The sequence below is a fragment of the Arachis stenosperma genome, chromosome 7, assembly GCF_014773155.1.
Source record: "Arachis stenosperma cultivar V10309 chromosome 7, arast.V10309.gnm1.PFL2, whole genome shotgun sequence".
NCBI lineage: Eukaryota > Viridiplantae > Streptophyta > Magnoliopsida > Fabales > Fabaceae > Arachis > Arachis stenosperma.
The window spans coordinates 22665163-22691699 of NC_080383.1; the positions used below are offsets into that span (position 1 = coordinate 22665163).

Sequence of the window (26537 nt, forward strand, 5' to 3'; positions counted from 1 at the left end):
AACAAAAAATAAAATCCCTAACAGAAACGGAACATAAATGAGACCTTTGGAAGAGTGAGGGACAGCGGCAAAGGCACCAAGCAGAGAAATGGAGGAACATCAGCGGCAACAGAGCAGCGAAACACAAATTGCTGTTGATCTTGCTGCGCAAATGGCGGAATCGACTTCTCCACTTGCGATGAATCCTCGCAAACAGCCTTAAAAGAGAGACTTATCACAGAGGAAGGAAATTAAAGGAAAGGAAAGGAAGGAAAGAAGGAAGGAAAGGAAGCTGACCTAGATCATTGCAGAGGAAGGAAAGGAAGGTGTTGATGATTTTGGTGGAGAAGACACAGAGGTCGATAAGGAGAGGAAGCTGGAGGAGACGTCACCGGAGCAGATCGCCGCTGTAGGAGATGTCGCCGAAGGAGATCGACGCCGGATAAGATGTCACCGGAGAAGATCATCGGAGAACGCAAGAAGATCGAAGATCGTTGCACAGGCCAGGAGCAACAGTGTCACGCGCGTGGTGTTTCGACTTTCAAGTTTCAACCAAGGGTTTGTGAAAGAGTAAATAGCCAAATTGGTCCCGAAAGATAGCCCATTCTTCAAACGAGTCCCCGTAAGAAAAAAATAATAAAATTTGTCCTCGAAAAATTTAAAATTGGTAACGTTAGTCCTTCTGTCAAATGTTTCAGTAACGGCGTGAAGATATGCTGACCTGACCGTTAGTGTGACACATAGGCGAAAGATGAAACGGCGTCGTTTTCTTAGTTGCTCCTTTACAATGCTTAGTTTTCATCCCTATTTCGTATTCTCTCTCAAGTTGCATCCTTCTTCCGAAAAGAAAGAACCCCTGCAATCCCTTCATCTTAGTTGTTTCCTCCAGGAAGACGAAGCATTGAACGGCGACGACCAGGCTTGACCAACAACGACAGTGTGCTGGAGTTGTTGGTGAGCAGTTTGCGACGACGTTGGTCAACCGAAAAGGGCACTCCATCACCTTGCGTGAGAGGTAGGTTAGCTAGCTTTTCTTATTTTGTGAGAGTGATTCTGGTTTTATCTCCTGATCAATGTGGTTGTGTTATCGTTGGACTTCCATTGTTACCGTTTGCAATGTTAGGGTTTAGGAGAATGTGCACAGGCTTAGGGCTTTGGTGATTAGCCATGATATGACCCTGTTTTTGGATTTTTGAGAATGTTGTTTGTGCTATGTGTATGTGCATGTGTGTGTGTTAGATACATTTTGGGAGTTGATGTTGAATATGCTTTGCCTCTCCATGAAATAAATTTGCATCAGTTGTTGCTGTTTTGGTTACAGATGGAAGGTCCCCCAATGACCTTTGTATTTCATCATGGTGGGAAGTTCCAAACAGATGAATCAGGCTATCTGTGTTATGAACCAGATAATACTGAAGTATTAATGGGTGTAGATTCAGACACTCTAGACGTTTTCTTTGTGAAGGGATACTACAAGGAGCTGGGATATGCTGAGATGAACAACTGCTTGTGAAAAGTTCTTGGAACGCTGCTGGAAAATGGGTTGAGGAAGCTAGAAAATGACACGGATCTGTTGGAATTGGTTAAGGATTGCAGGAGGAATCATCACCTCATCAACATCTATTTTGAGCATGTTGTGTCTAAGCCACACGTGGTTGACTGCATGAGTGAGGATGATGATGAAACACTTTGTTTGCCAACCATCCCTGAAGAAGCAGAGAAACCGAAGAAGGACCACAGTGATGCAATGTCCCAAGATTACTGTAAGACAACAAAAAAATCACCTCAGCCAAAAAGAGCCAAAACTCAACCCACTCCTAAGGCTACTCCTCAGCCCACACCTAAGCTAACTCCTCAGCCCACACCTGAGCCCACTCCTCAGCCCACACATAAGCCCACACCTCAGCCCACACCTCAGCCCACTCCTGAGCCCACACCTAAGCCTAACCCCCAACCCACATGTACGCCCACACCTAAGCCCAATCCAAAGCTCAAAACCAAGCCCATGCAAAAGCCCGTCCAGCAACCCAAACCTTGGACTAAACCCCAGGCTGCTAAAGGGAGTAGCAAGGCTACAGCAGCCGACAAGATCAGCAAGAAGGTGAAAGCCACAACCAGTACAAGATTTGGAAGGCAAGCTAAGGCAACTCCAGTTGCAGATGATAGTCAATCTCATGATTCAGATTCATATGATAGTGCTGAAGACAGTTTGTACAAGCCTCCAAAAGGTGCAGGAGATTTCATATACAGTAGTGAGAGTGATAGTGGAGTTGATGGAGTAGAGTCTTCTTGGGCCAAGAAAGTAGATAACAGAGAGAAACATAGGCCTGCTGCTGACAGAAGAAGGGAGAAAGCTATTGACACTGATGACTCGAGCTATGAGGACATCGAATCTGATGAATGCTCTGATGGAGGTATTTAGTGATTAATTGTGTGTCTGTTATTGAATTTACTTGTTTAACAGATCTGATTCCACTAATGTAGTTTTTCTACACAAATCTTATGGTATTTTCATGTAATTTCAGATTCAGATGACGAATTTGATTGGGAAGATTCATCAGATGGAGATGAATGGAAGTCAGAAGATTCTGCCCATGAGTTAGACTCTGAAGATGAAGGGCCAGCTGTGTATCCACATTATAATGACAAGGCCAAATTTGGTGATCTGAAGTTTGAGGTTAGTATGGTTTTCAAATCCAAGCAACATTTTATGGCTGCCACTAGAGATTACACTATACAATGGGGTAGGAATATTAGGTTCTGTAAGAATGACAAGGTTAGAGTGAGGGCGGTTTGTAAGTGTGAAGACTGTCCATGGGTAGTATATTGTAGACACAACCCCAGTGATGGTTCCTGGCAGATAAAAACACTAGTTGACAATCACACTTGCGCAAGAAAGCGAAAAAACAGAGCTGCTACATTAGAATGGACTGTGAACAAGTTATACCCAAAACTTAGGAAGCACCCTAAGATGAAGCATAGGGAGGTGTATGAATGGTTTGTTAGGAAGTGCAACGTGAAGCTGAATAGTTCATGCATAACCCGAGCTCTTAAGGCATCTAAGAAGATAGTTGAAGGGGATGAGATTGCTCAATACGGGTTGATATGGGATTATGCACATGAATTGCTCACTGCCAACCCAGGTTCGACAGTTCAGGTGGGTGTGATTCCCATAACTGATAATCTGCCTCAATTCGAGAGATTTTATGTCTGTCTAGATGCTTGTAAGAAGGGTTTCAAAGCAGTCTGTAGGCCATTGATAGGTCTAAATGGGGTATTCCTGAAAATATTACACGGAGGACAGCTTCTCACTGCATGCGGACAGGATGCAAACAATCACATTTTTGTGATTGCATACGCAATTGTTGATGTTGAGAACAAAGAGAACTGGAAATGGTTCTTGGAGCTGCTCCTATCAGACCTGGGAGAATATGAGGCAAAAAACTTGTGTTTCATATCAGACATGCAAAAGGTGAGGACTAATTTGAATCACGATTTGATTTTTAAGGACTCTTTTGATTTAATGATGCTTCTTTGAGGACTGTTATGACTGTAAATTTTGTCGGGCTTGACTTTTTTTTGTAGGAGTTAATACCAGCAGTCAAGGAACTCGTTCCAGCTATTCCACACAGATTTTGTGTGTGGCATTTATGGAGGAACTTCTCCAAACAGTGGGGCAGCGTCTAACTTAAGGACTTGGTCTGGGAGTGTGCAAGATCGAGGACCCCGGTTGAGTTCGAGAGGAGTATGAATAGAGTCAAAAGGATTAATCAAAAAGCTTGGGAATACTTAGCCAAGTGGCCGAAGGAAGCTTGGACCAAAGCCCATTTCAGTGAAGGGCCAAAGGTCGACAACATTTGCAACAACGCTTGTGAATCCTTCAATGCAAAGACGAAGCATGACAGAGGTAAGCCTATTCTGAGTCTGGCAGAGGAGGTATGAAGAATGGTTATGAAAAGCATGTCTGATAATAGACTGAAGCTTCTGAGTTATCAAGGAAAACTTGCTCCAGTTCAGCAGAGTAGGCTGGAATCTCTTATTAAGTTATCCAGAAACTGGGCTCCCTACTGGTCGGGTGATGCGAAAGAGGAAGTCTATGAAGTCCAAGGATGGCCTACTAATATGGTGGTAGATCTGGGGAAGCATACTTGCTCCTGCAGGTTTTGGCAGTTGACAGGTTGAATTCATAACTTATTTCATCTTTCATATGCATACCATGATTCATACTTAACTGAATGCCTTTTTTTCTGAAAAATATAGGCATGCCTTGTATGCACGCAATATCAGCCATCCAAGAAAAAAATGATAAGAGTCCTGAGGAGTATTGCCACGAATGGTTGAGCATGGATTCTTACAGAAGAACATACCAATTCAATGTTAATCCTGTCAAGGGACAAGATCTATGGGAGAAAACTGGTTCTCCTGCACCTGTTCCACCTCCTATCAAACCCAAACCAGGCAGACCAACAACAAATAGAAGGAAGGACAAGGATGAAGGACCCACTGGCACAAATACAAAAATGAAAAGGAAGTATGCTCTAATTCGGTGCATGTACTGTGGAGAGGTGGGCCACAACAAGAGAACTTGCAGCAAGAAAAAGCAAGACGATGCTCAGGAGAAAGCAAGGATGATGCAATTGCAGCTTGCAGCTGTTCAACAACCACAACCTGTACCTGGTCCAGTAGCAGAAAAGGAAGATCACACTTAGACTATACAGACACCACTTGCAGTAGCAGTAGCTGCTCCAGATGAACAAACTGAAATTCCTATTACTCAGCATGCTCAGCTTCCACTGACACAACAGTCCCAAACCTCAGGCAATGTCACTCAGGTAATGTTGTAAAAAGTTTTAATTTTAGCATTGGTTACTTGTAGCTATTTTTTATTTCAGACAATGATGAAAACTGTTTGATGCAGACTAGAAAAAGAGGAAGCCCTCCAAAACTCCATGTAACCAGGGCTAGGGCAAAGGAAAATGCCTCTCCAGGAGCAGTTGCTGTATCTGCTAAAACCATCAAGGGTAGCAGCTCCGCAACAGCCAAGAAACTTGACAGCTTCATGACATTTGTTCCAACTCCGGGTTTCAAACCTCCCAGAAAGAAAGACATGGAATGATTTCAAGACTTGAAGACATAAGATATAGGGCATTTAGTATGTTATTTTGTCGGGGCTAAATTTTAGTTTTTATAAACAATATGGGAGTTGTGGTATCTTCAATAGCCTTGTTTTTTGTATAGCCCTTTATGGTATACTGCTTTGAACTGTCAGCTACAACCTTTTGGATTATTATCATGTTAAAACAATGTTCTTATTTGAATCTGAGACAATGGAAACTAGTTCACCATTGGTGATGTTATCATGTTTTTCTATTCCTACTTCACTTAATTTTAATTCTGCTATGACTGATTTGCTTATATTATGTTATGATCAACAACAAAATTGCATGTAAATAACCTTTTTACTAGTAAAGAAACATCAACATATAGGGTTTTCACAACAACAGAAAACTGTCAAGGTTCATAGCATCATCCTTTTCACCTTTTTCACAATAACTGCTTCACTTCCCACTAAAGAACATACACATAATCATAAAACCACAATTACAACTATTAATCCAAAATACAGTTGCATCCTAAGTGCTTTTACTTCAGCTTCTAAGGTCATCATTCTCCAAGATATGTTATGGTTTAACAAAGCAACATCACTCTCCATTTGTGCATCAGTTTTAACTTCTCCTAAGTTCTCTAATCCTTCATAGTCGTCGTCCTCAGCCCACCTAAAGTAATTGCAGTGGCTGCCCTTCTGCACAACCTCAGGGAACCAAATTGTCAAAATCCAACTAAAATCATTTGAAGCTTCAAGAAGACTACACTGATAACTCACCCGGTATCTTGGACAAGCATGGAACAATCTATCAGGATTTTCTCTTGTCCCAGACTTCTTGATCACTGTCTTCAGCCCACAAAAGCAAACTTGGTCGGAGTTCTTCCTCCGCCACCGCAGCGAAGAGCTCGAGGCATGGCTTCCGTGTGATTGCGACACATGTCCACTGCGACCCCCACCTACTTTACCCATCGTGCAACCGCTCATGAATTTTCGGCCTCTGCAGAATCAAGCTCAAGCTGCAGCAACAATGGCAATTTAAAACGAAGAGGGGATTAGGGTTTAGGGACCTAGGACTAATTTGACATACATATGGAAACATATCTTGTCACCAACCACTCTGCGCCAAGCTGGCATGCTCATATGCCACACTGACAGCCACCTAAGCAACAGTTAACGGCGTCACTGACGGAATTGACGAAAATTTGACGGAAGGACTAATGTTACCAATTTTAAATTTTTCGGGGACAAATTTTATTATCTTTTTCTTACGGGGACTCGTTTGAAGAATGGGCTATCTTTCGGGGACCAATTTGGCTATTTACTCGTTTCTGAAATGTAAGATTACTAATTCTGCTTTTATACCACGTGATAACTGCGGTTCAAAACCGCCATAATTACAAAAAACGCCACAAATCCAAAAATAAATTACGGCAGTAGCAGAAAATGCAGGAATATCAAAATATTATGGCGGTTCTTGAAAGCTGCCATAATATAAATGCCATTTTAACCTCCTTTTTTTGTAGTGTATAAATAAGGGAGAACAGCCAGAGTTTGAAGTAAGGAAAAGAGTAAAAGCATAGTGTTTCTATAGCTACCTCAGCTAACAGAAGTTCTTCTCCTTTAATGTTCTTCATTTTGTATTTTTCTGTTTAATTTTGTCTGTCTTGAGTCTTATGGAAAAAGGCAAACAGTGAGGTTTGTAAGAAAAAAGCCATAGAGTGGAAAAAGGCAGAGTGCACAAAATTAAAAGAAAAAGTCATAGATGTCCTTAGAGGTCCTTTGTACATCTATGTTGTGTTTCATGATTCTGTGGGAATCCCCTTGCAAGTTGGGTTAGCACTTAGCAATTGAAAGCTTGGTGGGTTACCAAGTCAAGTTAGGATTGGGGTTAGATTCTGGACTTGTCCCGGATAGGAAGGGTAGTTCCTAGGGAGAATTGGTGTATGTAATCATGATTATAGTGAAATTCCATCATTGTTGTGATGGAGACTGGATGTAGGCTGCATTGCACTTAGCAGCTGAACCAGGATACATCTTGGTGTAATTTTCTCTCTCTTCTACTCTATTTCTGATTCTGCTGCCTAGGAGACAAAACTGAAAAATATCTCCTGACTGGTTATGAGACAAAAAGAAAAAGTCTCTTGACTAGGTACGAGAGAAAAATAAGAAATATCTCCTCAAGTATTCTAAAAGGACAGCAAGTGATATAAGCAAAAAAGGGGCTAAGATTCAACCTCCCTTCTCTTAGCCACTGATAAACCATCAATGTCAAATTAACAGCTTTGTTGATTCTGATCATGCTGGTGATCTAGACAGAAGACGTTCTATGATCAGTTATGTATATAAAATACAAGGTGCTCCAGTTAGTTGGCGATCGATGTTACAAGTTACAGTGGCACTATCTACTATAGAGGCTAAGTACATGGCAGTAGTAGAAGGGGTGAAAGAAGCGTTGTGGCTAAGGGGTCTTCTAGATGATTTAGGATTTCAGCATGATTGTGTGAATCTGAGTTGTGATAGTTAAAGTACAATTCATTTGGCTAAAAATCAGGTTTATTATTCTCATACCAAGCATATTGATGTAAGATATGACTTCGTGCGTGATGTTATAGAGAAAGGAAATATTTCTCTTGTAAAAGTACACACAGATGAAAATTCCGCAGACATGTTGACTAAAGTAGTGTCGAAAAACAAATTTCAGCATTGCTTGGATTTGCTCAACATTATTCCATGTTAAGTATTACATGGCGAATAAAAGAACTATGTTTCGTTTGATCCTGGTAAAGGGTAGGTAGGCAGTCATTGTCAAGATGATGCAACCAGGTACGAGTACTATAATTTGTTTGTTCAAAATTTGAGTCAGTTTTTTTTTCAAATTATGACCGAGGTGGAGAATTGTGAGAATACAGGAATGCTAAGGGCAAACTTAGGGAGTAAAATAAAGTTTGCAAGGAGTTTTAATAGGAAAGAACTTGTAGAGAGTTTTCATAGGAGGATTTTATTCTTATTCATTGAAATTATAGCATAGATGATACTATATATATTTCTGTAGCAATGTAGTTGAAACATCATCAAAAATAAAAAAGAAAATTAATTCACCTCATATTTTTTCATATTAATTTTATTATAGTTAGTGCATTATTGTAGATAGTGTTCAATTTCATATTATTTTGTATCTATTAGAAATCCAAGTTCTACTGCAGACTCAACAAGAATTCTAACAAATGACATTACTATGTAAAAGCCAATGATCTTAGGACATAAATGTTAACAGGTATGCCATACATTAGAATTGCATCCTATGAGACATGTATCATCAATTGGCATTTATTCCAAATTCTTTGCATTTACAATGCTATTGATAACAGTTTGATTTCACCACATCGTCCTCATTCGCTCGACCAAGGTTGTAGTTTGCATTTACATATCCTTCATGCAAAATGTACAAGCCTATTTTGCATGTTCCTTGTGCAAAATGCTACAAACTTTCCAAAATGCAATACCCTAATGTAAAATATTATCAGTTGCGAATTTATACAACTTTTTATCCAATTTTTGCATACTAGAAATAATTATTTTTTATTTATTTACATAAAAAAATTTTTGTTTTTGTTTTATAATTTTATTTAGACTTGATCTCTGTTGAAATACCAATATATATATATATATATATATATATATATATATATATATATATACCAATATATAATGGGGATATGGAAGTTTGGTATCCAAATCTTTCTTCCTATTTTGCCCCTGTTTCTTTTTTGACTCATGACAAAACTTAAAAACTGAACTATTTCTAATAGATAAAACTGACACCACGTACTCAAAAGACATAATATTTTGAAATTAAATTTATTAAATGTATTTTTATCTATAATTATTCATGATAATTTTTAAAAATTATTAAAAAATAAATAATTAATATAAATAACATTATACTACAATCATAATACTAATATAAATAAATAAATTACGTCAACAAAATATTAATTATTTATGATTTTTTATTTATAATTTTCTTATAAGTATTTTTTATACACAATATTCCATAATACAATAGTATATAAGTGATCAATATATCATTATAGTACAATAACTGATAGTATATAAAATATATTTATTTTATTAATAGTTATTTCAATGGGACAATAGTATTTAAAGTATCGAAATAATTAAATTTACAACACATGGTTTATTTACATATTTTTTATGTCCAATATTTATTTTTTAAACAAAATTTATAGATAAAAGTATACTCATTAATTAAATTTATACCAATATATATACAATATACAATATATAATGGACTATATCATCAACGTATAATGGGAATAAAAAAATTTAGTACCCAATTTTTTCTTACTATTTTACCCCTGCTTATTTTTTTATTTAGACACTGGATTCAATATATAAAAAACTGTTACTACGTCCTCCATATTTCTCCACGATAGAATGTTAAACTGATTCCCATCAACCCACGATATATTTTAAAACCGTAAAAAACTGCTACTACTACGTACTCGCGTTAAAAACTAACTCACTTTCAACTCTTAAGAGACTCTTTTCCTTTCAATCGTGCTCTCACAAACGTTTTTTCTCTGCATATTATTCTTATCTTTCTGACAAATAAAAATGAAAACTTCACGAAATCCACCACGTCAACGTCGACCCAGTTGGACAGATTATGCTAGGCGAAGAAGACAGAACATGACCGAAGACCAGAGACAACAATATCTGGCTAGAAGACGTGCAAGTTATCGGGAGATGATTCGACAAGGAAAACAAGTTGCCATATCAACTGATACAACTTCAATGCCAAACACCGGTGGAGGTACCCGATTAACTACAAACATAGGGGTAGCCAGATTGACTACAATTAGACAAATGGCCAGAACTACCACTTATCATCAATCTGTTACAGGTAACACGATAACATAATTTAAATTTCTTTGTTATAAATTGAATTAGTTCTTAATAATTATATTTTACTTTTTAAAAATGCAGAAATGGAAGCGCATGGCAATATAACTGCCATAGGTACAGAAATAAAAATAACATAATTGGTTGCTATTTTATCATTAATATTTTGTAACAAAATTAATTAAATTAATATTACTATACATGATTTACCATCTATCTTTCTTAATCAAACAACATATTAATCATATATGAAGTTAAAAGTTAACATTCTAAATTTTTTAGACATCATTCATCTATAAAAATTTTTTTTAAAAAATTAATGGTCAATAACTAATAATAATATTTCTTTAATATATTTCATTCCCGTCGTCCAATATAATATATAACGTAATATATAATTTTTATATATTCGTATTAAAAAAATAAAAAAAATGATGTCATGTAAGACTAACGACAAAAAGTACTCTTATGTTAAAGTTTTTGATAATGATTTTATAATCAAAAATAAAATTTATATATTAAATTAATAAATCAATGTAACATTAAAATTCTTAACAACACTTTAATTTAATTTTTTTTAATTTTTTGTATTCTCAATTGGTAATGATATATAATTCTAAGAAATCAAAAATAAAATTAGGATATATTTCACCTACGTACAAATATAACAGCTAAAAAAATAACAAAAGCTATCTATCTATACCAATATATAATGAGAAAACACATGTTCTCATCTATTTTTTTTATCCTTTTTTTTTATTAAAAAATGAATTTACCTACGAACAAAATTTAAAAATTGAACCGCTTCTAATAAAGAAAACACATACTACGTACTTAGGGTAAATGACATTCTGAAATTAAATTTATTAATTATATTTTTATCTTTAACTTTTCATGATATTTTTTTAAAAATTATTAAAATTTCAATAATTAATATAGATAACGTTATACTATAATAATAATAATAATAATAATAATAATAATAATAATAATAATAATAATAATAATAATAATGATATAAATAAAATTTTGTCATCAACAAGTACCAACATATAATCGAGATGCACAGGTTTAGTATCAAATTCTTTTTTTAGTATCCAATTCCTTTGTCTCTGTTTTTTTTTATTAAAAAATGGGTTTAACAGAATTTAAAAATTGAACCACTTATAATAAAAAAAACTGACACTACATACTCCAGATACATAATATTTTAAAATTAAATTTATTAATTATATTTTTATCTTTAATTTTTTATGATATTTTTTAAAAATTATTAAATATAAATAATTAATATAAATAACGTTATACTATAATCATAATAATGATATATAAATAAAATTACGTTAACAAAATATTAATTATTTATTATTTTTTTTAGTATGTTTCATACATAATAGCCTATAATACAATAGTATATAAGTGATCAATATATTATTATAGGACGATAACTGATAGTATATAAAATATAATTATTTTATTAATAGTTATTCCAATGGACAATAGTATTTAAATTATAAAGAAACATAAATCATTATTAACTAAAGTCATTGGAATAATTAAATCTACAACACATGGTTTACATATTTTTTATGTCCAATATTTATTTTTTTTTAAAATTACATATAAAAGTGTACTCATTAATCAAATATATACCGATATATAATAAATTATACATAATGGTTAAAAAATTACAAGAGTTATTATTTTTTATTTTCTGTGATTAAAATAGCCCTACATAAATAAAGATTAGTTCCTTTTATTTTATAAAGATTAATTCTTTTTATTATCAACATAAACACAAAAAAACAAGAATACATTACAGTATAACAAATAAATTATTCTTTAATCATATCTTTGTATTCTTAATTGTCTTAATCGATGAAATACTCATCATATCATCAATTTAAGGTAATAAATTAAAAAAAATAAGTTAAAATATCTCACGCATTAATGGACGAAATTCAATCCTTTGAAAAAAAGTACTATAAAAAAATATAATAAAAACATAGAAAAAACTATTTATATTATAATAAAGAAATCTAGATCAATTCTAAAATAATTAAAGTTATCGATATTTTATTTCTTGTGATAAAGAAATCTAGATCAAAGTTAACTAATATTATGATAACTAATTCTTTTCTTATGAGTTTAATTATGCTTATTTTATATATTGCTCTTTAAAAATATAGGTACCGAAATATATGGTAACGGAGCTAGTTCAAATAACAGATCCCCTGGTTAGTATCTTTATATGCTTTAAATATGTAAACACATCGATATAAGTTATTTTACCTGCACATTAAATCTTCTTAACGTAGAATATTATCAAGATTAACCAACTTAATTAACACGCTTTATTTTATTGCTAAGCACTAATTTGTTATTAATTCTAAAATAATTAAAGTTACCGATATTTTGTTTCACACAATCAACGTTAACTAATTCTTCTCTTATTAGTTTAACTTATGCTTATTTTCTATAATTCTCTTTAAAAATATAGATACGGAAATACATAATAACAGAACTGGTCCAAGTAATAGATCATCTGGTTAGTACCTTTATATGCTTTAAACATGTAAATACATCGATATAAGTTAATTTGTCTGCACATCAAATCTTCTTAATGTAGAATATTAACAAAATTAACCAACTTAATTAACACGCTTTATTTTATTGCTAAGCGCTAATATTCTATTTTTTCAAAAAGGTAGATAACATATGAATTTTGCATTGTTTTTAAATATAGGTGTACATCAAGACACCGTTACAACTACTAATTCAATTCCTCAACCAATTGCTTCTTATGAACCAACTATAAATAATACTAGAAGCCATGCAAATATAAATGGTGAGTACTCTATTTATATTTTTAATATTTTATCATCATCATCATATAATAATCATTACTATATAAAATGTGATTAGTTAAACTTATTGTATTATTATGCTTATTAGTTATCGTAATAACAAATGAATTTTTATTATGTTTATTATCTGTACTGCTTATTATATATTGTAACCATAATTCTGAATTTAATAAAAAAATTTAAAATAAATACTTAACAAATAAAATATTTAAAATAATTGATACATTCATGAAACTAATAATACCAACAATAACTATATAATAAAATTTTTGTAACAACATATATCTTTTAAAATTAAGGAGAAAAACTGAACAAAAAAATTTAAATACAAAAACAACAATTAATAGATACTACAAAAATATTGATGTCCTATCTCATGTATTTAAAAATAAACTGTACAAATTATATGGGTCCTTTTTATTATAAGGTCATTAACAAATTAAGCATTTAATAAATGGTGAAATTTACAAATAGCACAAAGTGTTCTAATTTCTTAAAATAAAAAAACTAAACATTATATTAAAAGTTACAAGTCAACACGTAACTAAATAATGTAGATCTCAAATTAAAAACATAGATAACGGTATATACATTCTTATGAGTTATAAAAAAATTTTTTAATGAATCACTGATTTAAGTACTAACTCAAAAAAATGCTACTACATTGTTTATCCAATAGCAAAAACTATGAGACACATAATATTATTTAGTGATGCAAAATAAATTTTAACATCGTTACAGTTACTAGGGAATAAACCCTTGATGATAACAAGATTATCAAATTAAAATTTAATAATGTATAAAATATTATAAACATAAACACCAACAAAAATAACAAAATAAAAAAACACCAAGTATGTTAACCATAATAAAATATTTATGCAATTTTAATGAACAAATTTTTTATTATATCGTTAATTTATCATAATAATTTTAAAAAATATAATTAAAATTATTACAAATTAGTGGGCAACATTCAAAATTTTCATAAAATTAAATAACAAATAAAAACACAATAGAATTATATCATTTTAAAAATATTCTTTGTATATTTCAGTATAACTCAGAATAAAAATTTGCTCTATTAAATATATATTTAACTTCATATATTACCTAGAACTTCAAACTTTGACAATCTTATATGAGTTTAGGCAATAGAAAAATATAGAAAAAGACACGACATTTTTAAAAATTACGTTTAATTTTGAAAACACAAACCTCAATTGAAAAGTTGTATATATATTCTTTGTTCACCCTTGATTTCACTATCTAAAATAATATGAAATAATTAATAAATTCTACCCGAGTACCTAACCATACAATTATTGGCACATGTAGGAAAAGAAATCCATAACATAATATTTTAATATTCCTATGCGAGTGCAGAAATTAGACACCATGTCCGAACATCCCACAATTGTGCTCAAAATTTTCAAGAGAATACAACAGTGCTTCAAACTACACTGCCTCCTACAAGGATATGTACACACTGTAATGCACGTCTGTTTCACCATGAAACATTTGACATGTGTTGCAATGGAGGAAAAGTCTCTTTGCCCCAAGTAAATGCTCCTCAGGAATTACTAGACATCTTCTTAGACCCTTCTGCAGAAGGGAACCATTTTAGGAAACACATTCGTGGTTACAATCATGTTTTTTCATTCACTTCGTGTGGTGTACACATAGACGAACAATTAGCTTCAGCAAGTCATGGTATATATACATTCCGTGCTCAAGGATCAATGTACCATAGTATAGGAGGATTTCATCCGGATCAGGGGGCGCGGCCACGCTTCTTGCAACTATATATATACGATACTGATCACGAGTTACAAAATAGGATGCTGGAGAACATACAACTGCATGAAAGTTTGGTTTTGAAGCTACAACAATTGTTGCACCGATATAATCCTTTTATCCATGTATTCCGCCAGCTTGCACAACGACTAGATGTGCAAGAGTGTAGTTTGGTGATCAGAGAGCGACCTGCTAATCAACCACAATACAGTCTCCCAACTGCTTCACAAGTAGCAGCCATAATAGTCGGTGATGATATTGAAACAATAGTGCGAGGACGGGATATCAAGGTTCAAACTCATGCTGGTAACCTCAGAAGGATTCAAGAGTTTGTTGGGTATTACGATCCACTACAATATCCTCTTCTTTTTCCATTTGGAACCCATGGATGGGATATAAATACTCGAACTCAACGTGGAAACAAAGTATCATGCCGGACATATCATAGCTATATGCTCCAGGTACAAACTCCTATATTTGTTACATCATTTATAGACTTCCGTAGATGATAGTTTGTACCAATAAATCATTTCACAATTTCTAACAATTTTCTATAATCCTCAATATTCGTAGATCCGCCCCAATGATCACTCAACAGTTTTGCAAGCGGGGCGATTTCTTCAACAATATGTTGTTGACAACTATGTGAAAATGGAAACAGGCAAGTTAAGATGGGTTCGACAAAGACAAAAGGAACTTCGAGCTGAATTGTATCAAGGCTTGCAAGATGCTTTGCACACAGGAGAGAATAATGCTGGTAATTATTCAACTTAACGGCCACATGATTGATCATTACGTGTTCCTAAATTTAAACTTTAAAACTAATAATATTTTTCTCTAAAATCTGTTTTAGAAAATGTTGGCAGAAAGAACGATATTACCATCGTCGTTCGTGGGCAGTCGTCGAGACATGACTCAACGGTACGAGGATGGAATGGCTATTGTTCTTAAAGAAGGCAAACCGGATATTTTTCTAACTATGACATGCAATCCATCATGGTCAGAAATAGCTTCGGAACTCAGTCCTACTCAAACTCCACAGGATCGTCCGGATCTAACAACTAGGATTTTCAAAGCCAAGTTCGAACAATTAAAGCAGGATGTTATTACCAAAGGTGTATTGGGAAAGGTGAAAAGTTATATTTATGTCACCGAATTTCAGAAAAGAGGATTGCCGCACGAATACATATGTTGCTAATCTTAGAAAACAATGACAAGTTGAGTGATCCTGACCAATATGATAGTTTTGTCCGAGCGAAAATACCATGTAAAGAAACAGAACCCCACTTACATGAGGCAATGCTAAGGCATATGGTCCATGGTCCTTGCGGAACACTAAATCAATCTTCACCGTGCATGAAGAACGGTCAATGTAAACGCAATTACCCAAAAGAGTTCGTATCAGAGACACGACGAGGTGATGACTCATATCCTCAATATAGGAGGCGATTTGATACTCCAATCCCTATAAAACAAAATGTCACAATTGACAATAGATGGGTGGTTCCGTACAACCCTTGGCTACTACTGAAGTATGATTGTCATGTCAATATAGAGATATGTAGCAGTATCAAGAGCATAAAATATCTATACAAGTATTGCTATAAGGGACCAGACCATGTGGCAATGGAGGTTCACAGAAGTTCTCATTATGATGAGGTGCAACAGTTCATTGATGCAAGATGGATTGCCGCTCCAGAGGCATGTTGGAGGATATTTAGATTCAACCTTTACCGAATGTATCCATCAGTTGAAAGGTTGCAAGTTCATTTGCCAAATCAACATCAAGTGAGCTTTTATGAGCACCAAACTATTTCTGAAATAGTTAATAATGACTATTTCTCAAGAACAATGCTCACAGAATTTTTTGCACTTAATCGGGCTGATGACCAACAATCTAGGCATCTTTTGTACAGGAAAATCCCAGAATATTACAGTTGGCACAACAAGGAAAAAGAATGGCGTCGACGCAGGTCACAAAAGAGAGCTATTGGTCGGATCTATACCGTTTCGCCAACAGAAGGTGAAAAATTCTATTTGCGTATTCTGTTGTCAAATGTAAGAGGCCCAACTGGTTGGGATGATTTGCTAACAGTCGATGGTGTCCAATATTCGTCCTTTAAGCAATCCGCTCAGCATCGAGGACTGTTGGAGAGTGATAGTAGTATAAGATCATGTTTGGTTGAGGCATCCATTTTGAGAATGCCATGTGCTCTAAGAAGGTTGTTTGCCACCATTCTAATTTTTTGTGAGCCAACAGATGTAAGAAGTCTGTGGGACGAGTTTCTTTCATGTATGGTGGATGATTACGCATCAACAAGCACTACAACCTGCAATGGGTTGATAAATCGTTTGCTTAGGGATTTAAATGACATCCTCCTACAACATGGAAAACATATTGCACAATACGATTTACCAGCTCTAACCTCGGACAACGACAACGACAACTTCATGCCTAGAATTATTCAAGAAGAAATGTCCATCGAAGTTCCTCAAGAAGACCTGTTTTCTATAGAAAGATTGAATCATGACCAGTCTGTAGCTTTCAGGTGCATTATGAATACAATTGATCGAAGAGAAAGTGGAGTGTTCTTCGTGGATGGACCAGGAGGAGCAGGTAAGACATTTCTTTACAGAGCTATAATTGCAGACTTAAGAAGTAAAGGGCATATTGTCTTGGTAACTGCGTCCTCAGGAATAGCTGCAACTTTACTGCCTGGTGGTCGAACAGCTCATTCTAGATTTAAGATCCCAATCAATGCAGAGCCATCCTCCACGTGCAATATAAGTAAACAATCTGATCTTGCAAAACCGATTAGGCAGACGACCGCAATAATTTGGGATGAAGCGCCAATGACTAATAAAGAGACAATGAAATCACTGGACCGCACATTACAAGACATCTTAGAAAATAATAATCCATTTGGAGGGAAGGTGATGGTTATGGGAGGGGATTTTCGCCAAGTACTACCTGTTGTGCCGAAAGGAAGTAAGTCGCAAATGATTTCAGCTTCTATTGTTAAATCACATTTGTGGGCATTCACCAAAATTCTCCACCTGCGACAAAATATGCGATCTCTTAATGATCGTGATTTTGCGGAGTATCTTATCCGCATAGGGGATGGGATTGAGCCTACCATATGTGAAGACTTGGTACAAATAGAAGTAGGCATGGCAATACCATGGGAAGGTGAGGCATCATTACACAAATTAATAGAAGAAACCTTTCCAAATTTGTAATCTCATGGGTGGGATGCATCTTATATGGTGGAGAGAGCGATATTGACACCCAAGAATCATGATGTGCAACAGCTTAATGATATAGTCATCAACCAATTTCCGGGAGACGAACGAATTTTAGCATCCTTTGATGAAGTAGAAGGAGATACAAATAATCTGTATCAACAAGAATATCTTAACTCGATCTCCACAGGTGGATTGCCACCTCATATGTAGAAGGTAAAAAAAGGTGCTCCTCTGATGTTACTGAGAAACATAGATCCTAAGGCAGGCTTATGCAATGGCACAAGGCTACTGTGTCGAGGAACTTTTCAAAATATGTTAGACGTGAAAATCTTAACAGGCCATCACTCTGGAAAAAGAGCTTTTCTGCCTCGGATAAAACACAAAACAACTGAGAACTCAGGACTACCCTTTGTGCTTATTAAAAAACAATTTCCTGTAAGGTTGAGTTTTGCCTTAACGATAAATAAATCACAAGGGCAAACTATCCCTAAGGTAGGGATCTATCTCCCTAAACATGTGTTCAGCCATGGTCAATTATACGTTGCTCTATCTCGAAGTGTTTCTCAGTCAACCACAAAAATTTTAGTCAAAGAAGGAACAATAGATGGAAAAAGAGGACAATTCACAAAGAATGTGGTGTTCAAAGAAATTTTGTTACCTGCACCTCAGGTAATTTATGTCCTTGGCAAATATGTGAGCCTTTTTACAAGTATAATCCGTGTATTATGTAATTTTATCATTACAATATCACATTGGAATAGATAGTTTTGTTCACTAATTTTAACAACTAATGACTAAGATTTTTAACAGATAAATTGATATCAAGAGAGCTCATCAGCATATTAAAAGAGATAAGCAAAAGGAACTGGAACCTCTACTTTACCCAACAGGTATGCACCAACTACGATTCACATATAAATTATAAAAATTATATCATACATCCTTAAAATATATCATTATTGGTTTTTTAATAAATTATAGTTTGCAATGTTTGTATATACTTTGAAAAGAATTCAAAATTTGATTTCTTTAAATGTTGCTATCAATTTTATAATTTTATCAATAAAATTATAAAAATTAAAATTTTAAAACTAATAAAAGGTAGAGGTATGTCTTATTTGGGATATATCATTACTTAATTCTAAAGTAATATATAGGACACTACTGCAATATATTGTGATACATATATACAATAAATTACAGGAAACAGGATTTCAATCGTTATGGAATACATGGAAGGATGAGCAATCAATTGCATCAATGAGAACAATCGACAATAAAGTAAGGATTACAGAATTAATGACAGTGACAACTACACTGATGATACATATTTTTGTTTTAGTGTTACTGATCAAACGTGAAATTGACACAGGTTCATCCAATCAAAATTTATTCTATTGGTTGGGGAGGTACAGTTAAAGTAGACAAAACTCAACTATGGAAGATGGTAAAAAGAGAAATATTGGAACAAAAAAATAAAAGGTAATGCAATAAACTTTTGTTACATAATAAATATTTTCGTCTATTTCGTCCTATATACCAACTATGTTAAAACTTTAACTCTTTTCTTTCAGCCATGAACTTAGAAGAACACAACTAACTCATTTCGAACCAAAACAATATCATTGCAGGTAATTATTATTAAAAAAATTCCTAACAAAAAAAAGATGTAATTTCATTTAATTTACATTTTGTCAATGATAAACAAGGATTAATGTCATTTCTTTTGTCCTTTTAGAAAGTTCAATGCAAAACAAGATGTCACAATTCTACAGATTTTAATTAAATTCTTCTCTATAATAAGCAATCAATTTAATTGAATAAACCTGAAGCGTTTATATGGTTATTTTTATGATAAATAAAATCTGACAGTTTTTCAAGATGCAAGAAGTTATTGACAAGGAGATGTATGATGAATTACGAAGAATTTTTTCCAGGTACACAATCTTTGTATTCTCCTATTTTTTCAGTAATACTCTTATAGTTTGATCTTTTAAAATGAAAAAAATAAGCATATTCATTTCTTCTATCCTTCCATTATTTGTAGGAAAATGCAGGTCTTTTCAGATTCAGAGTCATATTTTGGCCTACCACTTAAAAAAGAAAAAGACAAACATGAATATCCATGATATTTAGAAAAAATTAATCTTTTGTAAATAACTAACATGCATTTGGGTTTATAGATATATACTCTTTTTAAATTAGGATAATATTTTGTCGTTATTTCTGGAACTATATCTTTTTCTGATAATATACATATATTATTATTGTGTGCTTTTATAATTTAGCATTTTAAAGGTTTTCTATAGTAGTTTTACCCTTAACAGAATATAAAACAAATAAGGTTACGTTAATTTTAAAATGATGAAAAAAATATTTATTTGACAAATTTAAAGAATAAATGATATATTAATATCAACACTAAAATATGATATAAATAAGATCACGTTAATATTAAAATTTAACAAATATAATCTAATAAATTTAAAGAACGAATAATATATTTTAAAAATAAAATTAAATTCTTCAAAACAATAAAAAAGCGGCTGAATCGTGCCTGTTGAGCCGCTAGTATATATATATAATTTTATTCTTGAGTAAAATAAGAAAAATTTTGCCAAACAAAAGATAAAATAAAATGGATTTAATTATTCTATCGTTGGGTTACATTCTTTTACACACATCTCATATTTTTTTGTTAGGACTTTTATATATCTAAGTTGATTCTAGTTTAGTTAAATATTACATGTATAAGTATTTTTTTAACTAAGTTTTTAACTGAAGTCTTCTCATGCGTTCTTTTTTTAACACAGCTACCTTTTTTGCACGTTTTTTTTAATGCCATTGTCATAGTGGCCACCACTACTATCTTTTTTTCTTTTGATGTTATTGTTATTGTTTTTTTATTTCTTTCTCTCTTTTATTTTCTTCTCCTCATTCTCTTTTATTATCATCATCGTCGTCCTCATTGTTCTCATCTTCTCCTCCCAACTAATAAAATACGCATAAATATAACACATCAATTTTGATATGCATCACATAAATTTTTGGAGAACTAGATATCTGGAATATTAACTCATCCAACTAACAAAATATATTCACAGCAAAAATTTGTGTGATATATAAAAATTTGTATATTATATGTAAAAGTTTGTATATTATACCAATGAAATACACATCACACATAAATTTTGATATATGACACAAAGAAGGGACAGATGTATGTATATGAGTGTAGGGGCAATCGCCCCCACTACGATTTGAAACTTTTTTGAGTAGTATATAAAAATAATATTTATTTACCCCCACTAAATTATTAAATTTGACCCCACAATAATTTGTTACTCAACTTTTGGTACTTTATAGTCAATTTAAAAATTTTATATTAGATGTCATTAGAATGATCAATTCTCAATTTAAATGAAATTTGTAATTTTTCTTAAAAATTAATTCGAAAGAGTGGTATTTATCTTTTTTTATATTAGTTTTAATTTTTCTTCTATAATAACTACATTAATTGAAAAAACTTTTTTAACTATGAATCTCAATAAGAATTACTTCTAATTGTATAAGAAGTAAATTTTTAAATAAGTATTTACTTATATATATATGTAAAAGAATCAATATTATACATCCAAGTCTTTTTATGAACTAAGTCTAACCAAGTTAAGTAATAAAACTTAAAATAATATTAGTCATAAATAATTTTTGTTGTCTTAGACAAATTTGATTGGACTTGGTTAACAAAAAAAAATATGAATATATATCATTATACTATATAAAAAGACAGATATTTATAAGGGTAAAGTATATTTTTTGTCCCCAAAATTTGGCAAAAGTTTTAAAAATATCTCTAAGTTTTATTTTGTTTCAATTTTGTCCCAAAAGTTTTCGATTTGCATCAAATATACCTTCGAAGGCTAAATTTTCAAAAACATTAAGACTAATATAACAATAATGCATAAAAATCATGCTTGATTTGCTTGTGTTGAGGGGTTGTTCTTATGAAATTGTTGTTGAATCGATCTTAAATTTTTTGAAAAATTAGCCGTAAGGAGTATATTTGATACAAATCGAAAACTTTTGGGACAAAATTGAAACAAAATAAAACTTAGGGATATTTTTGAAACTTTTGTCAAACTTTAAAGACAAAAAATATACTTTACCCTATTTATAAATGATTATTTTAGTGTTTTAATTTATAAAATTAGATATTATAAAAACTAATCATGTTATATTTACATCGAAAATAACTACCTATGTATATATATTGAAATAAAAAATACACATTAAAAATAAATTAAACAATACATATATTTATATATGAATGCATAATGATTAATAAATAATTTAATAACTAATTTTTATGTACACATAATATTTTTACTATAAAAATTATTATTATTATTATTATTATATATATCTTTTTTTTTGCCCTCGCTATCAAATTTTTTTGGATCCGTTACTGGCACAAAGTGCAGCTCATAAATTTTTGAAAGGCTATAAATTGAGAATATTAATTCACCTAACTAATAAAATACACACAACACATAAATTTTAGTGTAGAGCACAAAAAATCTTGGTATATAGCATAAAAATTTTGATATGCAGCATATAAATTTTTGGGATAAGTATTATTTTTGTCCCTAACATTGAGGGTTAAAATCGAAACCGTCCCCATCGTAATTTTGGATTTAAAATCATCCTTAACGTTTTTTTCGTATTAAAATCATCATTTTTAATAAAATTTTTTACTTTATTACTAAATTACCTTTATTAATAAAAATATTATAAAATAAAAAAAAAGAAAACACGAGAGGAAGGGGGCAAGGGAGAAGGGAAAAGGGAAAGGGTGAGGGCGATGGGGCAGGGGAGAAAGGAAAAGGGAGAGGGGGAAGGGGGAAGGGGGAAGGGGGAAGGGGAAGGGAGGACGGCGCCGGCGAAGGGGGAAAGAGGAAAGGATAGGTGTTGGTGGGGGGAAGGGGAAAGGACGCAGGGTGGGGGAAGGGAAAAGGACGAGGGTGGGGGTGGGGGGAAGGGGAAAGGGGGGAGGGGGACGGCGGCGACGAAGGGGGAAAGGGAAAAGGACGCGGGGTGGGGGTGGGGTAGGGGGAAGGGGAAAGGGGAGAGGGGGGAGGGGGACGGCGAAACTTGGAGCCGCTGTCGCCGTGGTGGTGCCGTCGCCGTTGGGGATCGCGATGGAGAGAGGAGACGCGAGCCACTGCCACCGCCTCGCTGCCTGTTTTCTTGCTTCTGCTTTCTTGCTTTCTGTTTTCTGCTTTCTTGCTTCTACTTTCTTGCTTTCTGTTTCTGTTTGGTATTATTTTTTGCTTTCTTGCTTTCTGTTTCTGTTTGGTATTGTTGCTGTTGTTTGATGTTTTTGGTGTTAGTGGTGGTGTTAGTGTTGGTATTGGTGGTGGTGGTGGTAGTGGTTGTGGTTGTGGTGATGTTGGTGTTGGTATTGGTGTTAGTGTTGGTGGTGGTGCTGGTGGTGGTTGTGGTGGTGGTGTTGGTGTTGGTGGTGGTGGTGGTGGTGGTGGTGGTGGTGGAGGTAATTGTGTTGGTATTGGTGAGGGTATTTTTGTCCAAAAAAATTAAAAGAACGATTTTAATACGAAAAAAACGTTAAGGATGATTCTAAATCGAAAATTACGTTGGAGACGGTTTCGATTCTGACCCTCAATGTTGGGGACCAAAACAATACTTATCCCTAAATTTTTTAAGAATTACATACTCAAAATATTGACTCATCCAACTAACAAAATACATTCACATTCACAGTAAAAATTTGTGTGCTATATACAAAAATTTGTGTGTTAAATGTAAAAATTTTTGTGTTATGTCGATAATTGTGTTAATAGCAAAATTTTTTTATGTTATATTTCAAAAATTTGTGTGCTGCAAAACTATAGAAAAAGAGGAGTAATGATATACACGTATTTTTTATTTTGCTACAAGTTAAATTAATTACAAAAAACTTTTACATATAATATTACTTTTTATTTTAAACTTATTATTGAACTATTCAAATCAAACCAAACATAAATTAAGGCTTTCAATTTCTAGTTCTCCTAGGAGTAATTCTTCTAGATGTCATTTCCTCTTTTACAGTAATTTTTTTATAAAAGAGTAGGCCAAAATTGCACAATTATTATTTTTTAATGAAATAAATCTTTTTGGTGAAATATAATATAATATAAAATTGACTTGTCTCATATTTCATATATTTTTCTCCTCTGTGTTCCTTAGCATTGAGCAACATGCCATGGTAATAAAATAAGAAACAAGACAATGGCAAACCTCTTAGTCACCAACTTCCACTACCTCTAATTATTCCCACACCTAATTGACAGATCCGTTGTTTGGAAGCTAAACATATTCAGTGTTTCTCTTGAGGATTATTAAAAAAAAAAAATATATATTCATCGTGTTTTTCTTTCATTAAATTTTTTTTTATTATTTTCCTCTGAAATATTCTATTGTATTTAAGAAAATACTAATTAAACAGCTAAAAAATTATCTAACCATTAATTATTTGCCATACTAAAAAGTCAGCTATCATATATTATATAATACATATATTATTTAATTTATTTTTATTTTATATTTTATATATATTTTATACAAATAACTATTTTTTTTGTGTATAGCTAATATGTTTGATCATATTACAAGTGTATGTGGTAGTTATTGAGTGACTTTTAATTGCCAAATTAGTATTTTTCATGTATCCGATCATACATGCTACCATCAGAGTTGAATCTTTGAAAATATAAATATATAATTTAGCTAAATTCATTTACATCTTCTCTAAATTTTTTTTACTCTCTATTTAATTTAGTGCTCTGCCACGAATTTTATTTTCTTTGTTCACTGAAAGCATTGGGACTAAGAATTATTCCTTGAACATTTGTTTAATCTTAAAAGTACACATCAATCTAATTTAATCTTCCAATATATATATTGAGGTCACTCTACAAGTAAAGACAGAGTTGCTTCTCTTAACGCGTAAACATTTAATGAAGGTATAGTGATGCTATAATTAATGTATTATAATACTAATACTAAAATCAGCTATTAAAATTAAATATTATATATTTAATTTATTTTTAATATATATTTTATATTTTAAAATATATTATACACTAATAATTAATTTTAGTATATATTTATCCAATTAATTAAAAATTAATCTCTCATAATTTAAATTCTATTACATTTTTTTCATGCTATTTGCTATGCCCCTTTGTATTGAACTTCAATCACACAAGACGTGAAACCACATTCACGAAATAAAAATTAAAAAAGGAGCACTACTTATAAAAGACTTAATACCCGTATACACCAAGACCTTATACCTTAAGACATTAATATATGTACTTCCCCCTCTCTCTCTCTAATTAATGTCACAAATTTTACAATCACAATCACAATCTCTATTAAGTTACAACTAACTTGGTTTCACAACAAACATATCCAATTCTCCAATAGTAATCATAAGCAACAAAGTCACTACACTCCAACAAGAGTACTCAGCTTTCTTCACCAACACTCATCTCTCACTTATTGGAGATGAAAGTGAAAGCATGGTGTGCCTTTAAATCCAAGCTTCTAAATTTAAAGCCATGCAGAAAACTCATATTGTTCTTCAAGGTTAAAAGATCCAAGAAGAAATCTTTCTCTATAAGAGCATGTACTAGATCAAATGCTCACAAGATCAAGTACTCCGAATTCCAAAATCCTTCAAACCCAAGAAAACCAATCATGTCTTCTTTGTTGTCAGTGTTTCGTTCGTCACCAAAGAAATCGAAGGACATGGGGTTCTCACAAGAAGGCCCTAGGAGCCCCGCCTTAAACATTCTTGAAACGCCGGTTATCCCTTCGCCGCTCAGCCCAGGTTTTGTGAGTGTGCCTCCTAAGGTGGACAGAAAGGAAGGTGCAAGCCAAGATGTCGAAGATGCATGCCGGAGCTTCGAGAACTACTTGGTGGAGATGATCGTGGAAGAAGGGAAAACAAAGGATTTGATGGATGTGGAGGAGCTTCTATACTGCTGGAAGAATCTTAAGAGTCCTGTGTTCATTGATTTGGTTTGTAGATTCTATGGAGAGCTTTGCAAGGACTTGTTTTCTTCTGATAGTGAAGATTTGATGGCCTAAGGAGCCATTCTGTGACAGTAAATAGATATAAGATATTAAATTTATTCTTTTCTTTTTAGTTAACTTTTCCCATGAAAATGGATGCAACCATTTTATGGATAAACTTTGTTCATGATCATGAATTACTTTTTCAAATGCGCTCATGTTTGAATAATTCCTAGTTATATGGCTTCCTCAATATGTGATTCAACTTTATTGCTGATTTGGTTTGAAAGATTTTGTTGTGTTTGCAAGTTTGGCCATAAACAGATTAAGATTAAGCATAGCTTTGAATTTGAACTTAGATAATTATTTGAAAACAAGTTAGAAAACATGAAGTGGTTAAAAATCTGGCACTTATATCACCACTTGGTGTTTTATTGGTTACAGAAAAGCTGAGCAATATGTTCATGTTCTACCATTAATGAATTATGATCATGGAATGGATTAAAGGGAATTCATGAATGAAAGAATTTGGC

General features: G+C 32.8%; 2 protein-coding genes and 1 pseudogene across 2 annotated transcripts; all 3 read left to right on the top strand.

The window, feature by feature from the left end:
- The first annotated feature begins 15864 nt into the window (after positions 1–15864).
- LOC130939563 (uncharacterized) lies at positions 15865–19502 on the top strand (annotated as a pseudogene).
- Positions 19503–22783: 3281 nt separating this feature from the next.
- Positions 22784–23848, top strand: LOC130939565 (glycine-rich cell wall structural protein 1.8-like). The gene is made up of 3 exons (XM_057867657.1): positions 22784–23163; positions 23313–23416; positions 23835–23848. The coding sequence occupies exons 1-3, from the start codon at positions 22784–22786 to the stop codon at positions 23846–23848; spliced, it is 498 nt and encodes a 165-aa protein (XP_057723640.1).
- A 1605-nt stretch (positions 23849–25453) lies between these two features.
- On the top strand, positions 25454–26243 carry LOC130942003 (transcription repressor OFP17). The gene has a single exon (XM_057870665.1). The coding sequence runs from the start codon at positions 25495–25497 to the stop codon at positions 26077–26079; it is 585 nt and encodes a 194-aa protein (XP_057726648.1). The 5' UTR covers positions 25454–25494; the 3' UTR covers positions 26080–26243.
- The last annotated feature ends 294 nt before the right edge of the window (positions 26244–26537 follow it).

Coding starts and splice junctions, on each gene's coding strand:
- LOC130939565 (XM_057867657.1), top strand. CDS start 22,784: ATGGGGCAGGGGAGAAAGGAAAAGGGAGAGGGGGAAGGGGGAAGGGGG. Junction 23,164..23,312: donor CTGCCACCGCCTCGCTGCCT/GTTTTCTTGCTT, acceptor TTTTGGTGTTAG/TGGTGGTGTTAGTGTTGGTA.
- LOC130942003 (XM_057870665.1), top strand. CDS start 25,495: ATGAAAGTGAAAGCATGGTGTGCCTTTAAATCCAAGCTTCTAAATTTA.